Here is a 27,273-nt window from a genome sequence, read left to right as displayed (position 1 = left end):
CTGCTGTCTGAAATATTGACCGATGTCCTCTCCTATCTCACTATCTACAGCTCCTAATCTCCAAACTACTTTTCACTGAAGAATCCCACCCTCACTCACTCTCAAGATAGCAAGGGCTATACATTTTAAAATAAAATAAATTTCTAATTTGTGTCTCCGGGTCTTTCCCTTTTTTAAAATCATAATGAATAGCCTTATTGAGAATATAATAACGCCTCTTTGTTGCTTGGGTTGGGTCATTGGCTGAGGAATAATCTTTCATTGTTAGGTGTGGCTCTACTGCAACCTTATAAAGAGTGTCAGTCTTAAAGCTTGCTCTGTTAGTTTGCAGCTTCCAGTGAAGACACATTCTAAGTTGTCTTAAAGAAGATGTAAGTTATTTTCTGATTCAGTTTTCTTCTCTACAGTAAGTAAGTTTTGTTTCCAATACAGATATCTATGGTCCGTTGGGAGGTTTTATAGGCTGGGGAAAAGATGTGGGTTTTAACACCTGGAAAGGTGTGGGTGTGACCCTTTCATGAAAGCTGTAGAACATTTGAAAGAAGCAAGAGCACAAGCAACTTGCAAGAGTAGACAGCATCTAGTTACCTATAAGTGCTTGAGGTTTATCTACAGGTCACTCTTGGGGATTATTAACCTCATAAATGCTTTTCTGTATTATACTTCAGTGCTGATTATAAAGTTTAATTTCTGATAATGGAAGACTGATACTGTGAGCTGATACTCTCCAGATACAACAAAAGTAGAATAGTTATTTATTTAATTATTTTCTAGCCTGCTGTCCCCAAAGAGCTCAGAATGGGTTGCAGGATTAACAGCAAGGACAACACAAAGGAATCCAATGAAAACTGCAGTATCACCAGCCATAGCAAAAACAAAAAACAAACTGCAGACTCCTAAGTACCAGATGCAGGCAATGTTTATTATACCAAATATTTTATGCAGTTGAAAATACCACCTTATAACAAACCAAGGGACCTGACACGGTCCGTGTTTCGGAAAACACTCCTTCCTCAGAGGTCCATGGTTGCTAAGGTATAAAGTAAACTGCAATAAAAGGTATAATACAGCCGTCTGTATGGTATCCTTCTCCACTTAGAGTGTGCGATGGCTGTTTTATACCTTTTATTGCGGTTTACTTTATACCTTAGCAACCATGGACCTCTGAGGAAGGAGTGTTTTCTGAAACATGGACCGTGTCAGGACCCTTGGTTTGTTATAAGGTAGTATTTTCAACTGCATAAAATATTTGGTATAATAAACATTGCCTGCATCTGGTACATAGGAGTCTGCAGTTTGTTTTTTGCTTTTGCTTTTGCAGGATTAACATACATACTTTCTATACAAGTTTACGACACAAGTTTTTATCCTAACTTGATACATGCAAGGGGCTAATAATAATATATGGTCTACTGGTTACAATTTGCTATGGTTGTCCTTATGATGCAAGGTTTCCAGTACAAGTTATATCTAATTTGACACGCAGAAAGTTACAGTGTAAGATGCAAGTTATCCTTATGTGACACTTACTGGTTCTGGTACCAGTATGCATTTCTTTGTAGTCTATCGGTCAAGGGTAGAGGTTTAGGTTTTTATTGCTTTTCTAAAGCTGAGGAGTCCTTCAAGTGATCGGATCTGCACGGACAGTCGATTCCAGTGACTCGGAATGAAGTGGGAATAGGATCGTCACTTTGTGGTTTGCAGTTGAAGGGCATGACCAGGGGGGCATTTTGAGGTGTATTTCATCCTGGGAGCAGAGGGATAGGTTTGGCACATATAGAGGAAGCTTAGTCATCATGTAGGCTGGCGTCATGTTATGCAAGGATTTGAACACTAGCATCAGGCCCTTGAAGACACAATGTTTGGCTACAGGCAGCCGGTGAGCCAACACTAGAGCTTGGGAGACAAGGTTGTGGGCTCTCTCAGCCTTCCATTAGTGTCTGAACCATGAGCCATGCGATGCCCCCATGTGACCCGTCTGACTGGTGGATTAAGACCTTGCCACCCAACTCCACTGGGGAAACAAGGTAACAACCGTAATCAAAATAGGAGGTTTAAACTCTCACAACAACAATGAAATCAAAACCAAATTGTTCTTCATCTTGCAGAGAGATGTACACAGCCTGATGGTGCAAAGGAAATATTGCACAGTTTCCTGAAAGATGAAATCTTACAGAATCTTAAAGTTAAAAAAAAAAATATATATATATATATATTTGTTTTTCTCAGCTTGGGGTCTCAGGGATGACATTAGTATTTTTTTTTTTGTAAATAAATCTAGAATTACATTTGTAAATACAACAGATGTGTTTCCCTTTCCCCTTTTATTAACCGGTGGAGGGCTGGTGTCCTTTTTTTTGCAACGTCCAGGAAATTTGGGTTGGTGGAAGAGGTGGGTTTTTATTGCCTTTCTAAAGTTCAGTTTTTGGTCGTTTTTATAATCCTTATTATATGTACCACACTCTTTAACCTGCAGAGGAAAATCACAAATTCTCTTTTGTTGTCTCTAAACTTGCTTCTTTCTGCTCTGCTACATGGAGATGTCCACCTTGTAAGAGCTTTGCATCCAAAGCTTCATAGACGACATGTTCAAATTTCACCCAAGAGGATTACCTAATTAATTGATATGCATGGATAATAAGAGAGATTGTAGTACTTGTGAATGCTTCCAGGACTGCAAATGTACATACCTGCTTGTGTTTTCAATTCTAGTATAGCATTACTATGGATGTGGTAGTCCACTTAGATATGTAGAAAAACTTCCTTAATGACTTCTCAATTAGGATTTTAGGAACTGGCAAGAAACCAAAACGTTTGAAATGAAGACATAGGAAGTAGGAACATAAGAATAGTCATACTGGGTCAGACCAATGGTCCATATAGCCCAGTTTTCTGTTTCCAACAGTGGCCAATCCAGGTCACAAGTGGCCCTAGCCACTTTAGCCTTTCCTCATAGGGAAGTCGTCTCATCCCTTTTATCATTTTCGACACCCTTCTCTGTACTTTGTCTAATTCCACTATATATTTATTCAGATGTAGCGACCAGAACTGCACACATTATTTCATGGGCAGTTGCACCATGGAGCAATACAAGGGTATTATAACATTCTCATCTTTGTTTTCCATTCCTTTCCTGATAATTCCTAACATTCTAGTTGCTTTCTTAGCTGCTGCTGCTGCATATTGAAATCAAGCACTTTGAAACAAACATAAGAGAACTTAATAAGGACACTGACCGTATTACCTATTGTAAAATTCCACTGCCTTCATCCCATCAGTCCCCTCTCCCACTTTATTGAACTGTAATGATATATTCAAATGAGCAAAGACTCCTCCCCCCTCCAGAGTTTGTACTATTAAACTGCAGTGTGGAGTATATCTGCAGTTTCCTCATTGACCCAATGAAACAAGGATATCTTTGGAAGATAGTCACAGGTATATTAAGTTAGTCCAATAAAAAGGTACCACCCAAAGCTTACTTGCTGACCCTTATTTTAACAGTTCTAGTATACACATTTTTTTAAAAGAATCAAGATGAGCATTTTCATGTGATAGTGTTGATAGGATATACTGAAAAGAAACACCAATAAGAGAAAAAGCTTCCTTACTCTGAACTGTAGAAAGATAAAGAGTGAGAAATATGAGGGGCCACTGAAATGTTCTCAGTCCAACCAAGAAGAGAATGGTGTGGAGCCATGAAACTTACAAGTTATTCTACACTTTTCTTGACGTTTTTTGTTTCAGTGGTCAAGAAAAAAAAAGTGTCAGAAAAAGTATGGAATACATTTTAAGTTTTATGCTTCCACATCATTCTCTTGTGGGTTGGGCTGAGAACTTTTCAGTGGCCCCTGGTATTAATGTTTGTTTAGGCAGCTTTTCTATTGAGCACTGTGGTTTGTAGACAGTTGCTACACCCTAAGAAAATATGCATGTGAAAAGACTCAAATGTCAAGACTAGATTTGTGCCCATCCTTTAAGATGAGTTCACTGGAAAGGAATTTTAGCTGGCACATGCTTTTTTGATCCCTATCATTTGATTTGCCTCGTCTAAAAATTGCTAACTAAAGTAAATGTACAGTGGTTTTTGGAAAATGTAGGTTGTGTGCTTTCTGGAGGTAGTTGAACCACATGAATGAGATTAGTGCACCTTTAAAAGAGCATAAGAACATAAGAGTTGCTATACTGGGACAGACCGAAGGTCCATCAGAACCCAAACACATTTTATGCTGCTTATCCTAGCATAAATAAAATCCATCTTAATAAATGCATATGGACGTTTGTTTTAGAAAATTAGCCAAACCTTTTTTAAACCTTGCTAAGCTAACTGCTTTCAGCACATTCTCTGGCAATGAATTCCAGAGTTTAATTACACATTGAGTGAAATAATATTTTCTCCAGTTTGTTTAAAATCTACTACGTAGAAGCTTCATCTCATGACATCTAATCTTATAATTTCTAGAAAGAGTAAACACTCATTATTTTATAGACCTATATCATATCTCCCCTCAGCCTTCTCTTCTCCAAGCTGAAGAGCCCTAGCCACTTTAGCCTTTCTTCATAGGGAAGTCGTCTTAACCCTTTTATCATTTTCTACACCCTTCTCTGTATTTTTTCTAATTCCACTATATATTTATTCAGATGTGGCGACCAGAACTGCACACATTATTTCATGGGCAGTTGCACCATGGAGCAATACAAGGGTATTATAACATTCTCAGCTTTGTTTTCCATTCCTTTCCTGATAATTCCTAACATTCTATTTGCTTTCTTAGCTGCTGCTGCATACTGAGCTGAAGGTTTCAACTTATCCTCAATGATGACACCTAGATCCTTTTCCTCTTGCACTTTTTCACAATCCTCTTGCGATTTAACAACTTTGAACAATTTAGGGCCTCTTCTATCAAACTGTGCTAGCAGTTTGTAGCGCGGTGAGCTGCGCTGAATGGCCCGTGCTGCTCCCGACGCTCATAGAGTTCCTATGAACGTCGGGAGCAGCACGGGCCATTCAGCGCGGCTCTCTGCACTAAAAACTGCTAGCGCAGTTTGATAGAAGAGGCCCTTAGTGTCATCAGGAAATTTAATTATCTTACTTGTTATTCCCAGCTCTAGAGCATTGACATATTATAAAGCAGCGTTCTTAGCACAGATACCTAGGGAACCCTACTATTTACCCTTCTCCACTGAGAATATTGACCATTTAACCCAACTCTCTAATTTCTATCTTTTCATCAATTCTTAATCTATAATAGTTCACTACCTCCCATCCTATGACTTTTAAATTTCCTCAGAAACCTTTCATGAGGTACTTTATCCAATTGTTTATCCAAATGTTATCAGTCAAATGTCTTTTGAAAATCTGGATAGAATATCAATGGCTCACCTTTATCCACATGCTTATTTACCGTTCAAAGTAATATAGTGGATTGATGAGGCAAGATTTCCCTTGACTAAATCCATGTTGGCTTTATCTCATTAATCCATACTGAGTATATGCTCTGTAATTTTGTTCTTTATAATAGTCTCTACTATTTTGTCTGGCACCAATGTCAGACTCACCGGTCTATAATTTCTTAAATCACCATTGGAACCCTTTTTAAAAATTAGAATTCCATTGGCCAGTCTTCTGGAACCATGCTGGATTTTAAAGAAAAATTACAAATTACTAGCAATAGTTCTGCAAATTCATTTTTCAATTCTATCAGAACACTGAGATGTATACCATCAGGTCCAGGTGATTTGTCACTGTTCAATTTGTCAAATTGCCCCATTATATATCCCAGTGTTAAAGAGATTTGTTTCAGTTTCTCTGGTACATCAGCATTGAATACCATTTCTGGCAATGGTATCTCCCCCACATCTTCCTCAGTGAAGACCAAAGCAAAGAATTAATTTAATCTCTCCACAGTTATGGATGTGAAAGCTAGACACTATGAAAACAAGTCAGAAGATTGAATTATTTGAGCTTTGGTGCTGGAGAAGGAGCTTACAAATTGATTCTGGAAGAGAACAAACCTGCTATGTCACTCGAAGCCCAAATGATGAAGTTATGACTGTCTTATTTTGGTCACACCATCAAAAGAGAAAGATCATTGGAGAAGGTCATCATGTTTGGGGAAAACTGAAGAACCAGGCAAAGAGGGTGACCTGCAATTAGATAGCTAGCCACATTGAAAACAACCATAGGGATGATGCTGGAGGACCTTACTGGACTAGCACAAAACCGACTCAAACATGAGTCAATGGCACCTAACACACTGTTTGTTAGCCACCCTAATTTCTGATAACATTTCAGCAGAATATTTCCTGAATCCTTAAGTGTAAAATGAGAACACCTATTGGTATTCTCTAATTCACTGAGACAAAATCCATGACACAAAAACAGCTTCACTTGCACACTGCAAAATCTTTGTTATGTGTGTGTGTGTGTGTGCACTTGTATGGCACAGTGCGGGGAGAGTGTGGTGCAATAGTTAAAGCTAAAGCCTCAGTACCCTGAGGTTGTGGCCAGAGGATGTGGTAAGAGCGGATGGCGTAGCTGGTTTTAAGAAAGGTTTGGACAAGTTCCTAGAGGAAAAGTCCATAGTCTGTTATTGAGAAAGACATGGGGGAAGCCACTGTATTGGTAGCATGGAATATTGCTACACCTTGGGTCTTGGCCAGGTACTAGTGACCTGGATTAACCTCTGTGAGAACGAGCTACTGGGCTTGAGGGACCATTGGTCTGACCCAGTAAGGCTATTCTTATGTTGTGGGTTCAAACCCACACTTGGCCCCTGTGACCCTGGGCAAGTCACTTAATCCCCCATCCCCGCAGGTATATTAGTTAGATTGTGAGCCCGGTGGGTCAGACAGGGAAAAATGCCTGAGTACCCAAATAAATGAATGTAAATGTTCTGAGCGACTGGTATAGAAAACTGAATAAATAAATATGTATATGCACATTTAGAAAATTCAGCACAGAGGCATCAGATATTCATTCCGGTAGCCAAATTCTTTGCTTGTTATTTGGAAAATATGGGTTTGATAATCGTTTTCAAATAACATTGTTATGTCTGTCTTTTAGACATCTGAAGTAACAGAGAACAATGTCGATTGTTCAAGAGATTCTCAGGACCAAGTACCTTGAAAAGGAACAAAGCTCTGTAGTAAGTGCTATACCACATCCTATTTATTGCATGAAGCAACGGTTTTAAGACAGACTGTGTTTCTTTTTTTTTTTTTTTTTCTTCAAATAACAAAGTGTTTAATGCACACAAGCATTTCTCAGTTCAGAACACAATGCCACAGCACACTTAACGCAACTGCTTCCTGATCTTCATGGCTTTCCCTATTCCTGTTGCATTGCTGTTCTTCCTGCTTGTGGTCCAGGTGAAGGAGCGAGACGACAGAAGTACTGGTTAGCAAAAAGATAAGTCAAGGGATGACTGGATGGAGGAAGGAAAAGGCTTGCGTTGCCTCTTTGGTGGCAAAACTCCATTGCTCTCCACCTGCATGAAATCCAGTTTACCATCATCCTTACAGCCAATATTCTTAACCCTTTCAGGACCAAGGGACATATTTGTCCCATAACTTTAAAATCCTATAAATTTTGATTGGGATAGTCTACAGTTCTAAATTTGATATGTACGGATTCCATATGATACTGCCTTTATGTAAACAAACTGGTTCCGACATTCATTCATTAGCGTCGTTGCCAGATTGACGAGAAGATTCACTTGCCACACTGTCCATAAGCCAGAAGTTTGATTTTTTTTTAAAAAAATAATGATATTTCACAAAAAAAAATCAATTTTTTGGCATCTGCAAGCCCTTTTTACCATAAAAATGTCGTCAAAACCACAGAAATTGCCCTACGATCCTTATGGTCCTGAAAGGGTTAAGGCCCTGCAGGAGGATCTCTCGTAAGCATGTGTATGGAGGTTGTGCCGAGTAACCCAGTTCATAGACTGCCAACAAGTACTTAGTTAATTCCTCTGGTTTCTTCTCAGGAAAGCATTCGTCCATCATAGTAGAAACTTCATCACTGAAGCTTATTTTAGCTTCTCTGACCGATTCATGATGACTGTGTTTCTAAAGGACATTGCAACTCTATTTTGGTTTTATAGGCACAAGCTGGGTCATCTGTGAAACCGTTCCCAGGTTTCAATGCTGCTACCGATGCTGCCAGTCTGGACAAGGCCATCCACGCTAAAGGTATTGCAATCAAAGTAAAAGCAAGTAATGCTACAATATTTGAGCAAATGCATAGGCAATAGACAACTGATTATTATAATTATTTGATTATGATAGCCTGAAACATTGTATCATATTACACTTATCCCCCCTCTTTCACTAAGGTGCGCTGACCGATTAGTGCATGCGAAACGCTAAGACGGACGTCTTAATAAAATAACATGCACATGTTAGTCTTTAGTGCACCTTAGGAAAAGAGGGCCTTAATTGCATTAATGACCACTGTACTGATAGCCCCAAGGGAAGGCTTCAACAGGGGGGAAAGGGATCATGAATAAAAATTCATGGTTGCATATGGGAGCTGCTAAAGTAGAGGTGGGATAGGGCTGGGGCAGAACAACCGAGATCCGGAGAGAGAACAGTGCCTAGATAACCTGTGTGCATGCGGACACACATGAAAAGGTTGACCAATTAGGCCTAGATTCACTAAACTCACCGATCCGGGCAATCCGTGGCCGAGTCTTGCCGGGCGACCAATTCACTAAAGAGTCCCCATGCAAATGATCTGATCGGACACACGCCCACAAGCGGTCGCACGGATCGCTGCAGAGCGATTCAGACATATGCGCAGACCGTCCTCTCCGCCTGGAAATGCGATCCGCCCATGCTCTCCGCACAAGCTTGAGGTCAAAACAAAAGGTAGGTGGCTGCACTCACTGGCCCCCACGAGAATCATTTCCATGGAACAGAACACGCTTTGCAGCCAGACTGGAACAACTAAGCAGAACACGCCATAGTGCAGCCCCGCTTTAACCCGCAGGTTAAAACCGCAGGTTAAAAAACACGGACTCGCAGAGAGGCGGGGCAGCAGAAAGCAGAGAGGCAGGGCGACTGAGAGCAAAGATCAGGACGGCAGAGAGCAGGGCACTTTTTGCACAAGGGAACTGTTTTATTTTGATGGTTTCAGGGCTGCAGAGCTAGGATTTCAGGGCGGCAGAAGTCAGGACAGTCGCTTCTTTTTGGATTGGCCAGCCCAGTCGGTGTTCCTTCTTCTGTTTAGTGAATCGCTGCCTTCCTACTTTGCATGGGAGCAAACAGATCTCTCCTGACAGTGTGTGTAGCGACAGTAGTGCCAAAAGAAACACTAATGCTAAATAAATTAAATTAATGTGGTTGGACGGAGGGCCCCCAGTAATCACAATTGAGGAATTAACAATAAACCCCTCTCACAGAGTTGTCACTACCAAAACCCAAAAGGGAAAATTGTGTTACATCCCTGAGTCCTAACCGTCCAGTGTAATGGTGCACAATAATGCTGAATAATAAAGTGCCTAAATAATGATAGTGAAATACTATAGTGCAGTGGTTCCCAACCCTGTCCTGGAGGAACACCAGGCCAATTGGGTTTTCAGGCTAGCCCTAATGAATACGCATGAAGCAAATTTGCATGCCTATCACTTCCATCATATGCAAATCTCTCTCATGCATATTCATTAGGGCTAGCCTGAAAACCCGATTGGCCTGGTGTTCCTCCAGGACAGGGTTGGAAATCACTGCTATAGTGTATCAAGGATCACTGCTGTCACTAAACATAATCAGCGACTATTTTTTAAGGTCACTGCTAAAGCAGTGTACAAACAACATTGCAGTTAAAATAGTTAGAAACCAATGTACTACTTATCTTCGGGCTATAATGAAAATCAGTCGCCCAAAAAGATGCTCTGCATGCCTTTAAAGTTCAACGGACTCCGTTTCGAAGGACAAGCCTTCTTCTTCGGGAACTGAATGCTGCTCAGTGTGAGGAAAATCAACCTGCTGCAATGAACGCAATGCTTGAAAAATGGCGCTACTTTGCATGCCATTTCCCCTCATTTGCATGTGCGCATCAAATCGGGCAGAAAATTAGTGAATTGGGTCGGGGGACACTCGCAAACTGGTCGGGACATGATCGGTGAGCTTAGTGAATCTAGGCCTTAGACTCTGGTCACCGGACAGCACGGTTGGGCCCTTTGAAATCAAAGTGATTCCCTTTAAGCTGTATTTCTAGGGATGGTCACTAGGGAGAGCCAGAGGAAACTTGGTTATACCAATTGTCACATTTTAAGTTTGGATAAAAGTTAGTATTGTTTCCATCATCTCCTTTGGTGAGTATTTTCATTATCAGTCACAATCAAATCTACCATTAGGTGTCCATATATTACTGCTTGTCATCATGGCATTGGAAACTTACAAAAGTGTAAGGAAGTCTATAAGACATGGGCAAGTCCCCTTAAGGGCACTCCATCACAGACTCAAAACTACCTTAAAACTCATAGTTTCACCTATGGTGTAAGTGATATGGGAGGGGTGGATCCAGGAGAGCATGGTCCAGGAAGTATAACAGTTCAGGGCATAGCTATGTATACCTCCACCCTGTGTCTTTGAACTACAACCATGACAGCCAGATAGGCTAAGTCTAATTTAAGACCTTGAAGAACTGTATTTTTGATTTAGGCAAAGTCAGGCTGGCAAATATTGCTGACTAGAGATCATAATGCATGCTATGGCCTGCAGGAGCAGGACCAAGAAGAAGTTGTGGGGGAGAGGGGGAACTTTTGCTGCATAGGACTAGTTTATGTTATTTTCTCCCTTGCCTTCATGTTAACAGGACCCCTAATACCTGGCACTTTTAAAAAAGTATCGTTTTCTGTTACCTTGAACCCGCAGTGTGATTCCACTTTGACCGAGCTCTGGGCTCACTCTTACTCATATTACCATAAAAAGAGAGAAAAGGGAAGTAAAGTATAACATTACTCAGAGGGACACGTTTTTAGGGCTATAAACGGCATCCCGATTGTAGGTAGCAGTAGGCATCCTACCTCTGTTTAACCAGTCAATCGGGACACGTTTTCTAAAAAAAAAAAAAAAAACAACAACAACAACCTGAGGCAGGCCACCTGTACTGTAGGCATCTGTTTCAGGTGCAAGGAGGCACCAAGGGATGCTTAAGCTTGCTTAAGGCTAGGTGTGGGCATGGTTTCGCTCGCATGTGGCCTACATTTCAAATAGACACAGTTGCTACACTGATTGCAGCAAGGAAAGCTCTCTGCCATGATCAACTGAGCGGCTGCAGCAGGGAACCCCCAAACCCCATGCAAGTCATCCAGCAGGAGGGATACCCACTCGTTCCTGCTGCCACACCTGAAGCCCCCCCCCCTCCCCACACACACACATACAGACTGCCCGTGGCAGGAGGGATGCCCATTCCCTCCTTCTGGCACCCCCCAAACACATGACCCCCTGAACCCCAAGGCCCACCCGGACCCCCAGAACCTTTAACAGCAAGGCCGGCCGGAGGGATGCCTACTCTCTCTGTCCAGCAGGCCCACGTCTTCAGAATGGTGCTGGGATGACCACCTGATTTACATACTGAGAAAGAATGGACTGTAAAAGAATGTTCACAAAATGGAGGCAAAGAAGGTATACAAATGGTGCAGACTTAAGAAACTGTTCTCATTTACAAGGAAAAGAAAACGTTATAGGACTGGACATAGGCAACATGTCCTTGGCTCACAGCCCAAAGACAGGACAAGATGGCCTTCAGCTGCACATGAAAGAAGAAGAAGAAGAAAGGAAGAGCACCCTTATATGGACAAGGAAACAACTCAGGCCCATGACAGCTAGGAAGGGGGGCTGGAGGTGAGGTGTAGCTGGGCAAACCAAGAACAATGAGGGAAATTAGGTGTCACAAGCAGATTTGCTAAGAAAACTTTCAGGAAAGTCAGATAGCAAGCTTGGCAAAATATTATAGGTTCATAGAGATGACGTCTTACAGAGTGTAAAATAGGAAAACAAATAGAGCAGGCTCAGAGTGAAACTTGTACCTTGTAAAAGCCAGCTACAGGGAGCAGAATTTCCTCCCTTGTTACAATTTCTTGAATTACTTACTTTTCTTTTTACTTTTTGTATTTGACTGCATTTCTTTGAGTAAAATAAACCATTTGAATTTGAGAATAGTAACAAGGCGAGGAGCTTACAGCAGCCGGCTTCTGATCTGTGGTCTTTCCCTTGCCTCCTCCTACATGAGAGGGGCTTTAGGTGCCTGGGCCAAGCAGAGTCTTAGGCCTCCTTCACAGTGCATTCTGGGATGCATTGGAAGTGGCTTTAGACTCTGATTGGCCAGATATCTAAAGCCACTCCCATGTAGGAGGAGGCAAGGGGAAGACCACAGATCAGGAGCAAGCACAGGACATGTAAATCAGGTGGTCATCATTCCTGCCTTCTTCTGCACTTCTTTACTGATAATTCTATTTCAATGCAATTGCAACAAATTTTACAGTCAGTTGAAAGTGTTTATTGGCTTTCTTTTCCAGGTGTGGATGAAGGCACTATCATAGACATCCTTACAAAAAGAATCAATGCACAGCGTCAGCAAATCAAACCAGCATACCAGAAGGCCACTGGGAGGGTAAATACCAGCTTTCTTCCATTTAATGAATGGACAAATTGGGGTCAGTGGCGTAGCTAGGAAGATTGGCGCTCGGGGCAGTGGCACCTGGCATCACCGCACTGTGTGCCTTCTGCCCCTCACTGTGATCAGGAAGTTATATCAGAAGGGAGCCAAGGCATGCGTGAGCAGGAGGTGGAATATGCTGCTCGCGCTGACGAACATTTAAAGAGATATGTGTGTGTATGTGTATGTGTGTGTGGGGAGGGAGGGGGGTGGCGGAGAGGAGGAGAGGCACCGGTGCCCCAGTGAACATGGTGCCCAGGATGGTCCACCCCTCTAACCCCCCCTCCACTACACCACTGATTGAGATCAATATTTAAAGAAATTTAGGTTTGTCCATAGCTAATTGCAGTTATTCAGCAACACTTAATCAGTAAGTGACATTGAGGGCTGGATTGTAGGCAGTGGTAGGCGTCCTACCGCTGTCTAACCAGACAAATGGGATGCATGTTTTTTTTTTTTAAAAAAAGCTCCCAAGGCAGGCCTATATTGGCGGTGCCTATGAGAGCCTAGGGAGGCGTGCAAGCCTGCCTAAGTTCACCTAAGGCTGGACATGGGCATGGTTTGCACCGGAAGTAGCCTTAGGCGGACCTAGATGGCCGTACTCATCTCCCTAGGCAAGTGGGAGACGCGCACAATGTAGGCCAGCAAAATACTGGCCTACATTGTACGTAGACACAGACGCTAAGCTTATCACGGCAAGGAATCTGCCTGCTGCATTAAGTTTAGCAGCTGCACTAGCAGCCACCTGTCCCGCCCAAACGAATGTGCAAGAGGGATGCCCAATCTCTCCTGCTGGAACCTCCCACCACTGTAGATTGCATGGCCCCACCCCCGCCCCCACTAGAGCCCCTCCTAACCTCCCCACCCTCCCCGGACCCTGCAGATCCCCCTCTAACCTGTTAGGCTGTTAGGATGGCTGGCCAGGTCTCTCCGTCCATCTGGCAGGCCCACCTCCATCAGAATTAGGCAGGTCCGTCCCTTCCTGGTGCATTGTGGGATGTACTGAGGAAGGGCCTAAGGCCTGATTGTCTCAGGTGCCTAAGTCCCTTCCCATAGGATGGGCCTTAGGCACCTGGGCCAACTGGAATCTTAGGTTGGTCCATGTGCCTATGGGCGGGAGACACATACAGCTGCCTAGGTTTGCCTAAGGTGACTTCTGGGGCAAACCACGCCCATGGCTAGCCTTTAGGTGAACCTAGGCGGCCATGCAGACCTCCCTAAGCTCCTGGAGGCACCTCCAATGTAGGCAGGCTGCCTGGGGAGCATTTTTTTAAGAAAATGTGCATCCCGATTGGCTGGTTAGACAGCTGTAGGACACCTACAGCTGTCTACAATCGGGATGCTGTTTCCAGAATTTGAGCCTAAGAGCCCACTGGGGTAACTGCATCCCCTTTTTATACCAAAGCCCAATAAAAATTAAAATGTATTCTCTTAGGGGGACATTTTACAAAGTGGGTATCAACATTTAGGCCCAAAACCATATTCTATATGATACCTAAAGAACTCAGCACCAAAAAGGACAGTTCATAGCTTGATTCTATAAACTGGCTCTAAAGTTAGGTGCAGTTTATACAATTATGCAGCTTGCAAATCCAAGATTATGCTATTGACCTTCAAAACTAGAGCCACTGGCCAGCCAGAATTTATTAACAGACTCTTGATTCCACATTCTTCTCAATGTTTTCTCCGATCGTCTAATCAAAACTTGCTCTCAATTCTCTCACTATGACACATTAATACAATGAGAACTAATATCTTATCCTTAGCTGCTCCCCCCCCCCCCTCATGCTTTGGAACTCAGCTCCTAATCACTTAAGAGAGATTATATCCTTAGACACTTTCAAATCTAGCCTAAAAACTGTTCAAAAATGCCTTTGAATTTTGATTGTCCTTTTAAGGATGTTTTACATTTCTGATAGACCTGACCTTAAGCTGGTCTCGCTGTTATCCCTGCCTTTTGTTTTTTTCCAATTTTGTTCTTTTCTATTCAAATTTTGTATTTCCTTCCCTTCTCCTCTCGTACCAGTCAGTCATTGTTTCTATTGAATGCTTCATGTTTGTCTGTTGCAGGTTTTGATGTATTACTCATTTTTATGTTTCTTCTGTATTTTTAACTATGTATAACTGCCTTGAATACTGATAAGGCGGTATATCAAATTTGAATGAACTTGAAGCTTGTTTCAAGTTTTTATTATTTCTTGATATCCTGCAAATGACAGAGTAACTAAGCGGCTTGCAATAAAATTAAAATTAACGTATCCAAATTCCTTTGGCTAGGATCCTCAACTAACCCATGTTACACTCCAAGGATTACAGTAGATGACACAGACTTTCCTTTAGAACTATAATACCGAATCTTAGGAAAAGCTGAAAACCACCTATCCATTGTACAATAAATAATAAAACAATCTTTCCTTGTACAATAAATAATAAAACAATAAATAATAAAACAATCTTTCCTTGTGATGAGAAAGCTAAGACCCAACAGAAAATACTTTGAAACAGAGGTTTTCTGAATTTTAGAGCAATCTCTAATCCTATATCGACTAGACTACTGTAATGTAACACTAGTAGTTCTTTCCTCTAAACCATTGCTATCACATCTATAACTAGTTCAAATTACAGCAGTAAGACTCCTATATGTACTATGGAGATCAGAATACCTACAACCTTTAAGATACTCAGAGGGAATTCCCCGACTACCTAATAAATATTAGTGCAAACCTGCATCAATATGCCTACGTTTAGATGTGAGCCTTTACAATAGGTCTGTGGCTCATAAGAACATAAGAACATAAGAACATAAGAACTGCCATCTCCGGATCAGACCTTCGGTCCATCAAGTCCAGCGATCCGCACACGCGGAGGCCCTGCCAGGTGTACACCTGGAGTAATTTATAGTCCACCATATCCTTATATGCCTCTCTTAAGGAGATATGCATCTAGTTTGCTCTTGAAGCCTAGGACGGTCGATTCCGCAATAATCTCTTCTGGGAGGGCATTCCAGGTGTCAACCACTCTCTGAGTGGTATATAAATCATGGTAGTTGTGGAAACAGCAGATTGGCTATAGGGAAATGTTCAACAAAACTTTATTCATGTGGAAGCCACACAATCACAGCAATAAAGTTTTGTTGAGCACTTCCCTTTAGCTGTTGTCGCCACTATCTTGGATTTTGCATACTGCCTGCCCTGTTGCTTTCTGGGTATGTAAATCACAGTATGCTGTAAAACTATGCATATAAAGTAACATCAGTGGCCCTTGCCCATGCCACTCCCCTTGCTCCCCTTCAAATTGGGTGCTAAACCATTTGAGCACATACAGTACATTGTAGAACAGAGCTTAGTGTGCTGCTACCATTTATATGCATACATATGCACACTACACAGAATGAGTGAGCACACTTCAACCTAGCAATTATATAAAACAACTAGTGTGTATTTTATTCTTTTCCTTTCCTGCTGAGGGTGTGACATGTTTTTATAGCAATATAGAAAAACAGTCTCAAAGACTCAACAAGCATAGAGAGCAGGACAACCGCCCAAATGAACTATGTTTTTCTGGAGCACAGCAAACTATCACTGGCTGGTGTTGCCAGAAAAAAAGAGCACAACTAAAAACCCACTTTCTTATAGGAACCACCCCCCCCCCCCCCCCCGAGCCAGTGATAGTTTTCTGTGCTCCAGAAAAGCATAGTTCATTTGGGCAGTTGTCCTGCTCTCTATGCTTATTGAGTCTTTGAGGCTGTTTTTCTATATTGTTATAAATATATGTATGTCACACCCTCAGCAGAAAAGGAAAAGAATAAAATACACACTAGTTGTTTTACATAATTGCTAAATATACACACTAACATAGGAAACATGGCAGTATTCTATAAATTTAAGCATACAAATGGCATTTACCGTATTTCTCCATGTATAGGTCGCCCATGTTTGAAAAAACAGAACATAAACTGCTCCATGGTATTAGCCACGGCTTATCTTCCGGTACCTCCCCTGCCTTTTCCATTCATCCCCCCCAACCCCTGGTACCTTTTCGTAAGCCCCCCTCGTTAGTGTGTGGCTCGGGTCTCCAGCGGTGCAAGACAGCTACGATCTCTTCGGCATCTGGCCTGCCCCTGCACCACCCGCTGAATGGCCGACATCATCTCTCGCGAGACTCACAGGACTCACGAGAACTGACCTTAGCCACTCAGCAAGCGGTGCAGAGGTAGGCCGGATGCTGAAGAGAGACTCGAGTCGCGCGCCAGCGAGGGGGCTTACAAAAAAGGTACCGGGGTGGGGGGGATGATTACAAATTTTTATATAGGTCACTCCATTTAACTAGGTAAACACCCCATACACGGGTTTGTAAAACCCATGTATAGGCCACGGCCTATATATGGGGAAATATGGTAAATGTGGACCACCTGTTATAGAATGAGGGATTAACTTCCAAAGTATTGCACAGAAAGCTGATTTACGCATGAGAAATACATCTGCATCAGCACTAATCTAATCTTACATGCATTCATTTCTGATATGTGGTTCCTCAGCTTGGAAAAGAGACGGTGTTTAAAGATTAGGGTACATTCAATGAAGTTACATGGAAGCACTTTAAAACAAATAGGAGGAAATATTTTTTCATTCAAAGAATGGTTAAGCTCTGGAACTCATTACCGGAGGATGTGGTAACAACGGTTAGTGTGTCTAGGTTTAAGAAAGTTTTGGACAAGCTCATGGAGGAAAAGTTCATGGTCTGTTATTGAGTTAGACATAGGGAAACTATTGCTGTCCCTGGGATTGTAGCATAGAATGTTGCTATTATTTGGGATTCTGTCAAATACTTGTCACCTGGATTGGCCACGGGTGAAAGCAGGATATTAGGCGTCGGGCTAGATGGACCATCAGTCTGCCCCAGTATAGCTATTTTTATGTTCTTATAACAAAAAAAAAGTCTAAAAATTGCCAGAAAAATCAAATCTGATCCGAAAACAAAACAGAACTTTTTTTTTTTTTTTTGCCTGTGCGTGTCTTTACATTACATTACATTAGGGACTTCTATTCCGCCTATACCTTGCAGTTCAAGGCGGATTACAAAAGAGCTAACTGGACATTTCCAGTGAAGTTACAACAGTTTTAGGATGTTATTTTTTTTTTTTTGGTTACAATGGAGGAGAGGTACCTGGATTAATTCTGGAAGAACTTGCAAATTGGATATTAAATTGACTGTACGTTACTGTGTGATATAACAAATAGATTACAGTTAGAATACAAATAAGATTGAGTTACATTTCAGGAATCTGATTGTCTTGTCTCAGGTTGTTTTTAAGCTCCATTCATTTCATAAATAATTATATTTTGTTTGTTTGCTTTCTTTGCAGTCCCTTGAAGAAGATCTAAAAAAAGCCGTTTCTGGTAATCTTGAAGGAGTTGTTTTGTCTTTGCTGAAAACTCCAGCTGAGTTTGATGCCCATGAGCTCAAATATGCTACAAAGGTATGAAACGCATGTCTAGACATTGCAGCATCCAGTAACATAAGCTGATTTTAAAATGACTTTAAAGTGATAGTGCTTTGTGTTGCTGGAAGAGCTTTGATTCCGTTTCCAGGCCAAGGGCTCCTTTTACAAAGGTGCGCTAACGTTTTTAGCGCACGCACCGGATTAGCGTGCGCTACCCGAAAAACCACCACCTGCTTAAGAGGAGGCAGTAGAGGCTAGCGCATGCGGCATTTTAGCGCACGCTATTCTGTGCGTTAAGGCCCTAACGCACCTTTGAAAAAGGAGCCCCAAGTTTTCTATTTGGTGGGCTAGTTAGTTCCATGGATGCTGCCGATGCCTGATAGCAGAGGTGTCAGGAGAAAGATGAAGTCTCAATCTCTGACAGAGTTCTTGCTAGCTCGTTGTCATAGAAATCTGCAGTTTATGTCACTGCTGCAGCTGAGTTTGAAGAGGATAGGTGACCCACTGAACAAAAAGATACCAAAAGTGGGGTATGTGACTTATTCATACTACAAGATAGAGGGATATCAGCTGCATGATATTTAAAATTTCAACTTCAGACATGGACTAGTTATATTAAAAAAAAAAAAAAAAAAGAGTGGACTAGGTCCTTTATGCTTTTTATGTGGATTACTTTATTTTAATGTGGATGATATTATTTTATGTGAATGATTTTATTGTACCTTTGGAACTTTGATTTTCCTAAAAAAGTCCATTAATGGAACATTGTCACTCCACAGTGCTTTTTTGATTCTTACAATAAAAACATAAAATGTATGGAAAAAAATCTATTTGAAAAATAGCAAACTTAAACCATCTATATTTCTGTAGTAAATAGAAAGTTATAGATATAAAACAAATTGCATACTTCCTTTTTTATCTTTATTCATGTTTAAATCTTATAAGTATGACATCAAATAATAACATTTTAACTTAAATACAACACTTAATATTCTTCAATAATATATCATAAAGCATACTTCCTTTTTACAGACCATATAGTACACTAAAATTTGTGCCTCCAAATTTCATGTCTCCTGTATTCAGCGATATTTAGCCAGCAGGGAACGGCTCTGTGCTTGCTCAATGATACTAAGATGGCTAACCACCAATATTCAACAGAAGATAGTCGGCTTTTGTTCCAACTCCATTGGAACTGGCTGCTTCTCCAGCTATGTTATCATCCATCTTCACTTGCTGGTAGCTCCTATTACTAGACCACTGCTGTGGCTGAAAAGTACATATTGCATTTCATCTGAAATCTGGCACATTTATAATCTTAAACCATTGGTAGATGCAGCCAAGCCAAGTCACACACATTTGCCTCCCACACACTGAAGCACCTTTTTTCTCCAGCATTCTCTTTCCTCCTCTCCTTTCCTTCATCGGCACCAGTCTCAGTTCGGCATCTGTCACTCCCTCGCTCCCTCCATCACCTTGTAGTTCTTTAAGCTTGTCTTCTAGCCTGGCCAGCACTGGCAGCAGCAGTACTGAAAGCAGTTGTCTATAGGCAATCCACGGGGCCTTCCTCCTGCTGATACTGCCTCTTTTGGGAAAAGGAAGTAGAATCAGAGGAGGCAGGACATACAGAAGAAAAACCCTGTGGCTTGCCCATAGGCTGCCTGTTTTCAGTGCTACAACTGCTAACACTAGACAGGATGTAAGGCAAGTTTAAAGGACCCTATGGTAAGGGAGCAAGGAAGCAAATGATTGACAGATGCCAAACTGGGAGGGAAGTGAGGGAAAGATGCTGAACTTGGAGGGGTGTATGTGTGTATGAAGTCACAGATGCTGAACAGAGGAGGGATCGATGCCATACTGTAAAGTAGGAGAAGAGTGGGACTTGCAAGAAAAGGAAGAGAAATGCAGGAATGGGGGAAGGGAGATAAATGATGCAGGAATCTGTGAGGAAAAGAGGAAGAGGGAGAGATACTTGACTCACAGGAAGGATGAGGGACTTGGGGCCAGGCAAGAGAAAGAGGGACCTTTGTTAAATTTCTAAGAAGGAAGACATGAGGAAGGGGGAGAAAGGGAGAGATGCTGGACTTAAAGATGTATAGGTTCCTAGAAGGATAATGCTGGAGAGGTGACAAACACATGAGGGAGTATGGGGACACTGGTGATACTGTATAGGGCAAGAAGAGGAATACTTAACATAGTAGGAGATAGGAGCAGGGACACAGGAAAATTACTAGAAAGAGTGATAGCGATACAGAGACAAGATGGATGGTAGACATGAAGAGAGAAGAAATGAGAAATGGACAAAGAAATCCTGGCAAGAGAGTTAAGAGAAGACAGGAGAAAGCAGAAAGCAGAGGCTGGGATCAACATGAAAATTAAATGACCAGACAAGAAAGGTAGAAGAAGGGATATTATTTTCTATGTATTGATTAGAATTATGTAAGTTTTTGGAATGTACATCTGCCAGAGCTGGTTTTAAACACATCTGGGGCTCCGTGAGAAAATTCTCACTCATTGGCCTTCAATCTCTAGCATAGCAGTGATAAATCTCCAGCTTTGGGATGAGCCACCTTTGGCATCTCTGTAGATGTCACGATCCTGTGGTGACCAAGTCTCTCTATAGCACTGCCGCTGAACTACTGGGCTAGACTTGAAGGCTATAATTTGTATTTCTACAAGAAGTGCTATAGTAAGAAACCTTTATTGGAACATAGAATATACTGTATTAGTTTTGAAGCTAAATGACTTTAGTAAAAGCCTTCTGTTCATTGTTAGCATTGACTTGGTATGCTATCCATTTTTATAGGGTCTTGGAACTGATGAAGATTGCCTGGTGGAAATTTTGGTGTCAAGAAGCAACAGTGAAATTCGAGAAATCAAGGTGGCCTACAAAGCAGGTAATCTATTCATATAGTAGCTGTTTGTGCTTTAGAAATAATTAGCATATTTTCTATAGATAATTTTGATTGTTTTATTTGAAAATAGTGAGAGTCATGCACACAATAAAAGGTACAATTTGATTTGGGTCAGGACAAGTGTGAGGACAAGGGCAGTGAGAAAATACATATGTTCAACAGTACAATTCAGCCTCTTAACATATAAGTTATCATTTTGGTGCTAATGAGAAAATAGTGGTAAGAACTATCCATTTAAATTTTATTTATTTATTTTTCTTTAAACATTTTTTATAACCCACACTATCTGCAAATTTTATGCGGGATACCAATTAAAAAACCCCACATAAAATAAAAACAAAATAAAAAAGCAATATAGATTCTATACCAGGTCTTCAAACTTACAATCATATGTTTGCAGAAGAACAGTACTTAATCCAGGCCTACACACTGAAGGGCACAATAGAAAAATGTCCAAAAAATTGCATAAAATGGCATTTGGATGTTTTTCTTGCTTAAACATCCAAATTATTATTTTCAAAATCAATATTTTAGATGTTTTTCTAGGCTGTTTATCCCATTAGTCTAAATTCCAAGGGGGCATGTTGAAGGTATGTTTCAGGCGGGCTTAGGATTTGGATGTTTTGCAGCAATAATCAAAATATATTAACAATCTCAAAATTTATTGCACAGCAAACATATTGTCATGATAAGCAAAGCTGAGCCCCACATTAGAGAAGAATGGTAACCGTAGAGTTATTAAAAAACCAGGGTCTAGCACTTAAAACACCTTTCATGTCAAAAATCGCTATGAGGTAGGAAAAAGCCTCAGAGCCCCTCCTCCACCAACCAACAATGCGGCTAGAAAAAAATGGAGAACTCAGCAGGGTAAGATAAAGTTACTGACATAAAAAACCTCCTCAAATAGATATTTAAACAGAAAAGCCTTGTGCAATGCAGAACTTCTGGTTTAGAATAAAGCCACCATAAAACAATGTACCAATAGAGGAGTACTTATCTGAAGTTGGATCCACCGCACATCGATGATGGCCAGCGTTTCACTAAATTTTAGCTGTCTCAGGATGTGAAGGTGTTATTTTTCTTTTCCAGACAGAAAAAAACTTGGAAAGATTTAAGAGTAAACTTAAGCGTTTTCTTTTTAAAGATGCATTCGATGAATAAATGAATTGCTTATACTCTTTTGTACTCTTATATCCTCAAAATATTTTGCTTTTTATTTCTCTTTCCTATCGTATTTAACCTTTATTGTTTTCTTTATAACCAGATTGTATTTCTTTCCTATCCTTTCCTCATGTTTCAATATGTTTGTATAAGTTGGTTTTTTATCATGTCTAGTAGTTTTAGTTTTTTGTTAGCTGTGTCTGTTACCCCCAACTCTGTAATTTTAATTATTTGTACATCGCCTAGAATTTGGAATAGGCGATTAATCAAATTTGATAATAAACTTGAAACTTGAAACTTGATTTAAAATTTCTTATACCGCCCAATCAAGCCTTCTAGGTGGTGTACAAAAACACCAAAACAATATGCCAAATAAAATACAATTTAAACAGAAACAGACCAGGGGAAATGACAATTTTTAAAGACATTGTCGAACGGGAACAAAAGGAAAGAATGGTTGGAACTACAATTGATAGAGAGAAAGAGAACACACAATGGAAAGAATGACAAAGGGAGGGGGAACTGAAGGTAAAACCTTTCTTGAAGCTAAGTCGTCCTTAAAAGGACAGTTTAAGTTACAAAAGCATCAAGGAAGAGAAAAGTTTTAACTTCACCTTAAATTCCGCTTATCATCATGGCTTCCACCCAGACTAGAAACATGGCTCACAAAAACGCATTTCATCATCCACCATCTGCAGTCGTTCACTTTTTATCGATTTAATTTCTGTCAGAGCTGAAAATCCAAGTTTGCAAAGATAAGAAAATCCAAATGGTCTTGATTTCTTTGTTGCTCAAGTTAGGATAACTACTGCATAAAAAATAAAAATAAAATAAAAATACTTGCCTTTAGTTTTCAAGAACCAATCATTTCAAAGGATGATGCTTGTCTGGGCAGTTGTATCTTTATGCACACAGACGCTCATAACATTGACAGACTCCATTGTACATGACATACATGTCATCTATTCTAGTGTATACTTATAAAGGGAATTTTTAAAAATAAAGTAAAATTCTGGAATCTCTTGTGGCACACCTGGAATCTCTTCAGGGTACTTTGAGAGACACTGGGATAGAAGGTCTTCAATTGATTTTAAATTCCAATGTATGTAACAAAATTGTTGGGTCCCCAGATTTGGTGGAGGAGAAAGGAAAGCACAATCCATCTTTAGAGTTACTCCAGTTTTCTTCTGACATAAGAAGTAGAGATCCCTTACTAACAATAAAAAACAGAATTTCCCATTGTAAAAATCTCTAGTGTTGAAGTTGTGGAAAAGGCAACATTCTTCCAAGTTTATTTATCTTTGATATACTGCATAAGGCGTTTTTCTGGTGTTTCCAGCAAGGACACTTTACTTGGGTTATTATTAGGGGTAGGCAATGGTTAAAAATGTTAATCACGATTAATCATGACATGCAGAGATAAAGTTGGAAGTTGTGTCAGGGAGGGACAGAACACAGCAGAGGGAAGGCTGCTGAATCAGCTGCAGACAGCGTGTGGGAAATGTTGCCTCTGCCAGCAACCCTATGAAGAGCCAGGCCTGTTAAGATAAACATGGGGAGGTGAAAGAAGAGATGCCAAACCACGAGATAGACAAGGGGAGAGAAAACAATGCTGGACAACAGAGAGAAGTTAACAATTTTGGTCAGAGACCAAGAAATGACATCAGAGAGAGAGCTGAGACCAGCATGGGCAGCAAGTTGGAGATATTGGAGGTACCGGAGAGGGAATGTGTGTGCGTGGCAGGGGGGCAGAAAAAGAATGGGGGGCAGAGAAGAGGGGGGCACCCACACCTCAGCTAGTGCCTATCCTTGCTATGACACTGCCTCCATCCACCTCTCCTTCCCCAAAGAGCAATGCCCCTCTCAACATTAACCCTCACCCTCTACCATCTGTAGGTCTTCCCTGGCCTTATTTTAAAATCTGGTGTTTTAAGACTCAAAGATCAGTAATTTTGAAGCTGGAGCTATACAATGAGCAGAACAAGTGAGGACTGCCCTTGCCTTTTGGATCCTAAACCACTAAGGGTTTTAAAGGCAGGCCTGGGGAGGAGGAGTCTTGCTAATGAGGAGGAGGATATGGAAGGAGGATTATTAGAATGGAGAAGAATCTTGCTTTTGGGGAAGTGAGAGATCAGAATGGAGAAAACTCTTGATGTGAGGCTGGAGGAAGGAAATGGGGGGGGGGGCTATAGAATGGGGGTAGGGTGTGGACATGACCAGGTACCATTGGGTTTTGCATGTGTTCTCTATCTTATTGCTTTTTTCCCTTTATTGCAGCATTTAAGAATGATCTAGAAAAAGACATTATCTCTGATACATCAGGAGATTTTCAAAAGGCTTTACTTGCACTAGCTAAGGTATGTGTATTCAGATCAAACTCATGCATAGTACTGGAAACATTTATACCACAGGAATATTTTTACCTTTGAAAATTTTACCTGTGCACAAATTTTCAACTGCTACTTGTATTTTTTTTCTGTCAAATTAGGCACATAACTGTAGAAAACCAAAACTGTGGGGCTCATTTTCAAAAAAGGTAGACATCCAAAAGACAGCATAAACTGGCACTTGGACGTCTTATTAGTCAAAACGTCCAAGTGGCATTTTCAAAACTGATTTTCTGGATGTCTAGCAGGAACTTCTTATCTACTGTGCATCCGGAGTAGAAATGGGCATATTGGTAGGCATATTAGGGGAAGGGAATGGGTGGGCTTAGACTTGGACGTCATGCAGCTATAATCATGCCTTTCCCAGCACATCCTAGATGGAACTTAGATGTTTTCAACTAGACCTGTTTGAGAATCATCTAAGTGCCAAAAGGGTACCCAAACTTACGAGATGACCACCTGAGGGATTAAGCAATGAGCCCCACACACTCCCCAAGTGGTCATTGAATTTATGGAGCTGGCAAAAAACAGCCAGTTAAGTGGAATTAACTGAATACACTGAATTACATAAAGCTAAGGCTGACTTTTATATGGTCCTAATTATGTGGTTACTTTTCTGTTTAAATGCTTAATATGAGCATATAACCAGCCAAGCAGATTGGACTGCATTTTCTGGATTTGATATACCACCATAAACATTAGGAGGGGGCCTAAGGCTCCTGGGCCTATTCTGATTGGCCCAGGTGCCTCAAGCCCCACCTCTGGGCGGGGTTTCTTCCGCCTGGGCCAATCTGGCCCCATTCAGGACCCGGCTGGCCTACTAGACGGGCGGGCTTGGCACCCGTCCGTCTGGCCAACGTTCAGGTACGGGGTGGGGATGGGGGTGGGGGGGTCGTGGAGTCGACCGGGTGGGTTGCGGGTCAGCGGGGGGGGGGGTCGATCGGGGTTCTTGGGGACGGTCATTGGGGGAAGGGGTGTTGTGTTGAGGGCAGGAAGGCCTGGGATCCCTCCTGCCCGTATTGTAGTGGGGGGTGGGGGGTAGGGGGTCGCCGGGGCCAGGGGGGCTTGGGCTCCCTCCTGGCCCAATCCAGTAGGGGGGGGGTCACCGGGGCCAGGAGAGCTTGGGCTCTCTCCTGGCCCGTTAAATCGGAGGGGGGGGTCGCCGGGGCCAGGAGAGTTTGGGCTCTCTCCTGGCCCGTTAAATCGGAGGGGGGGGGGTCGCCGGGGCCAGGAGAGCTTGGGCTCTCTACTGGCCCATTAAATTGGAGGGGGGGGTTGCTGGGGCCAGGGGGGCTTGGGCTCTCTCCTGGCCCGTTAGATCAGGGGGGGGGGGTCGCCGGGGCCAGGAGGGCTTGGGCTCCCTCCTGGCCAGATCGAGTCGGGGGAGGGCACGATCGCCAGGGCAAGAGGGCTTGGGCTCCCTCTTGCCCCAATATTGTCAGGGGGGTCATGGTTGGACGGGGCAAGAGGGTTTGAGCTCCCTCTTGCCCCGATGTTGTCGGGGGGGGGGGCCGCGGTTCGACATGGCAGGAGGGCTTGGGCATCCTCCTGCCTGGATCATTGTGGAGGGGGGGTTCTCTAACCGGTGTTGTTTTTGACAGACACCGGTTACAGAATCCAGCTTTTAGGCAAAGGACTGGCTCCTCCTTCGCCTAAAAGCCCTTCTGTTGGACGTTTGAGGCTTAGGCGTTTTTTTTTGTTCATTATGGCCAAAATTGTAGACGTCGTGGGGGTGTACTTTTAGACGTAGTGGTGATCTGGCCGTTTAGTGGAGGCAAGCCATAATCAAAACAAGAACGTTTGTTTTGGTTATGGACACTTTCCTTGCTTCTGCTTTGAACGTTTAAGGACTTAGGCCAAAAGGGGACTTAGACTTTTTTTTGATTATGCCCCTCCACATGTTCAGTTTTTTTTACTCCATTAATGAGCTGAGCAGCTGTGTTTTGTTCCAGCTGCAATCAGACAGACTTTACTAATTTCAATTGAAAGAGAGTTACAATAGTCCAAACTGCTTGTGATAAAGGCATGTGCTAATTATATCAAGTTCTCTTTAGTTAATATAGTTTTCATCTGTTGCAGCATATGTAGATATTAAAAGAAGGATTTTATGACTTATCTGTGATGACTTTATCCCCCCAAATGATCTTAAAATAGCCGATTTTGTGTTGGGTTCAAATTGGCCATTTTTATTTATTTATTTAAAAGATTTATAAACTGCTTACAATCGAAGTGATGTACAAAGTAACATACATAATATAATGACAAACCAACATCCCTCAACTTCCCTCTCAACATCCCTTCTTTAACCCATTGAGGCAGTATGATGCTAAATTATGACAACATACAATCAATCCACATTACATAAATGCTTCAACGAACAATTGAGTTTTCAGTTGTTTCCTGATATATATCCGACCATTACACAGTCTCATAATTCCAGGGAGTTCCAGAGCTGAACACCTACAACTAAAAACATCATATTTCCAAACCTCTTATGGTGAATCCTAAATTCCTTAGTAGCACTATCCAGTTAAGTGCCGCTGAATATGACCGATTATCCTCAAACAAACAATTTAAGTGGTCAGGAGTAATTTCTGACCAGTTAAATCACTTTGAATATTAACCCTCTTCATTTTTATCTCATTCACTATTTCCAAATCTTCATGACTATAGCATTGCAGAACATAACATGTAAAACTAGTA

General features: G+C 41.6%; 1 protein-coding gene across 3 annotated transcripts in view; it reads left to right on the top strand.

The window, feature by feature from the left end:
* The first annotated feature begins 301 nt into the window (after nucleotides 1-301).
* Nucleotides 302-27,273, top strand: part of LOC117350274 (annexin A1-like) — a 53,176-nt gene continuing 26,204 nt past the window's right edge. The window contains exons 1-7 of one of the 3 annotated variants that reach the window (XM_033924491.1): nucleotides 302-371; nucleotides 7,064-7,145; nucleotides 8,106-8,193; nucleotides 12,525-12,619; nucleotides 18,030-18,143; nucleotides 20,914-21,004; nucleotides 24,461-24,540. In XM_033924491.1, the coding sequence (XP_033780382.1) occupies nucleotides 7,086-7,145; nucleotides 8,106-8,193; nucleotides 12,525-12,619; nucleotides 18,030-18,143; nucleotides 20,914-21,004; nucleotides 24,461-24,540 (528 nt within the window). In that variant the 5' untranslated portion in view covers nucleotides 302-371; nucleotides 7,064-7,085. Of the gene's footprint in view, nucleotides 407-1,912; nucleotides 2,028-7,063; nucleotides 7,146-8,105; nucleotides 8,194-12,524; nucleotides 12,620-18,029; nucleotides 18,144-20,913; nucleotides 21,005-24,460; nucleotides 24,541-27,273 lie in introns of those variants that run through there. The other 2 variants (XM_033924500.1, XM_033924509.1) reach the window with 2 other exon arrangements.

Source organism: Geotrypetes seraphini, chromosome 1 (assembly GCF_902459505.1).
Source record: "Geotrypetes seraphini chromosome 1, aGeoSer1.1, whole genome shotgun sequence".
NCBI lineage: Eukaryota > Metazoa > Chordata > Amphibia > Gymnophiona > Dermophiidae > Geotrypetes > Geotrypetes seraphini.
The sequence above is the reverse complement of the archived record's forward strand: the minus strand, read 5'-3'. Positions and strand labels throughout refer to the sequence as shown.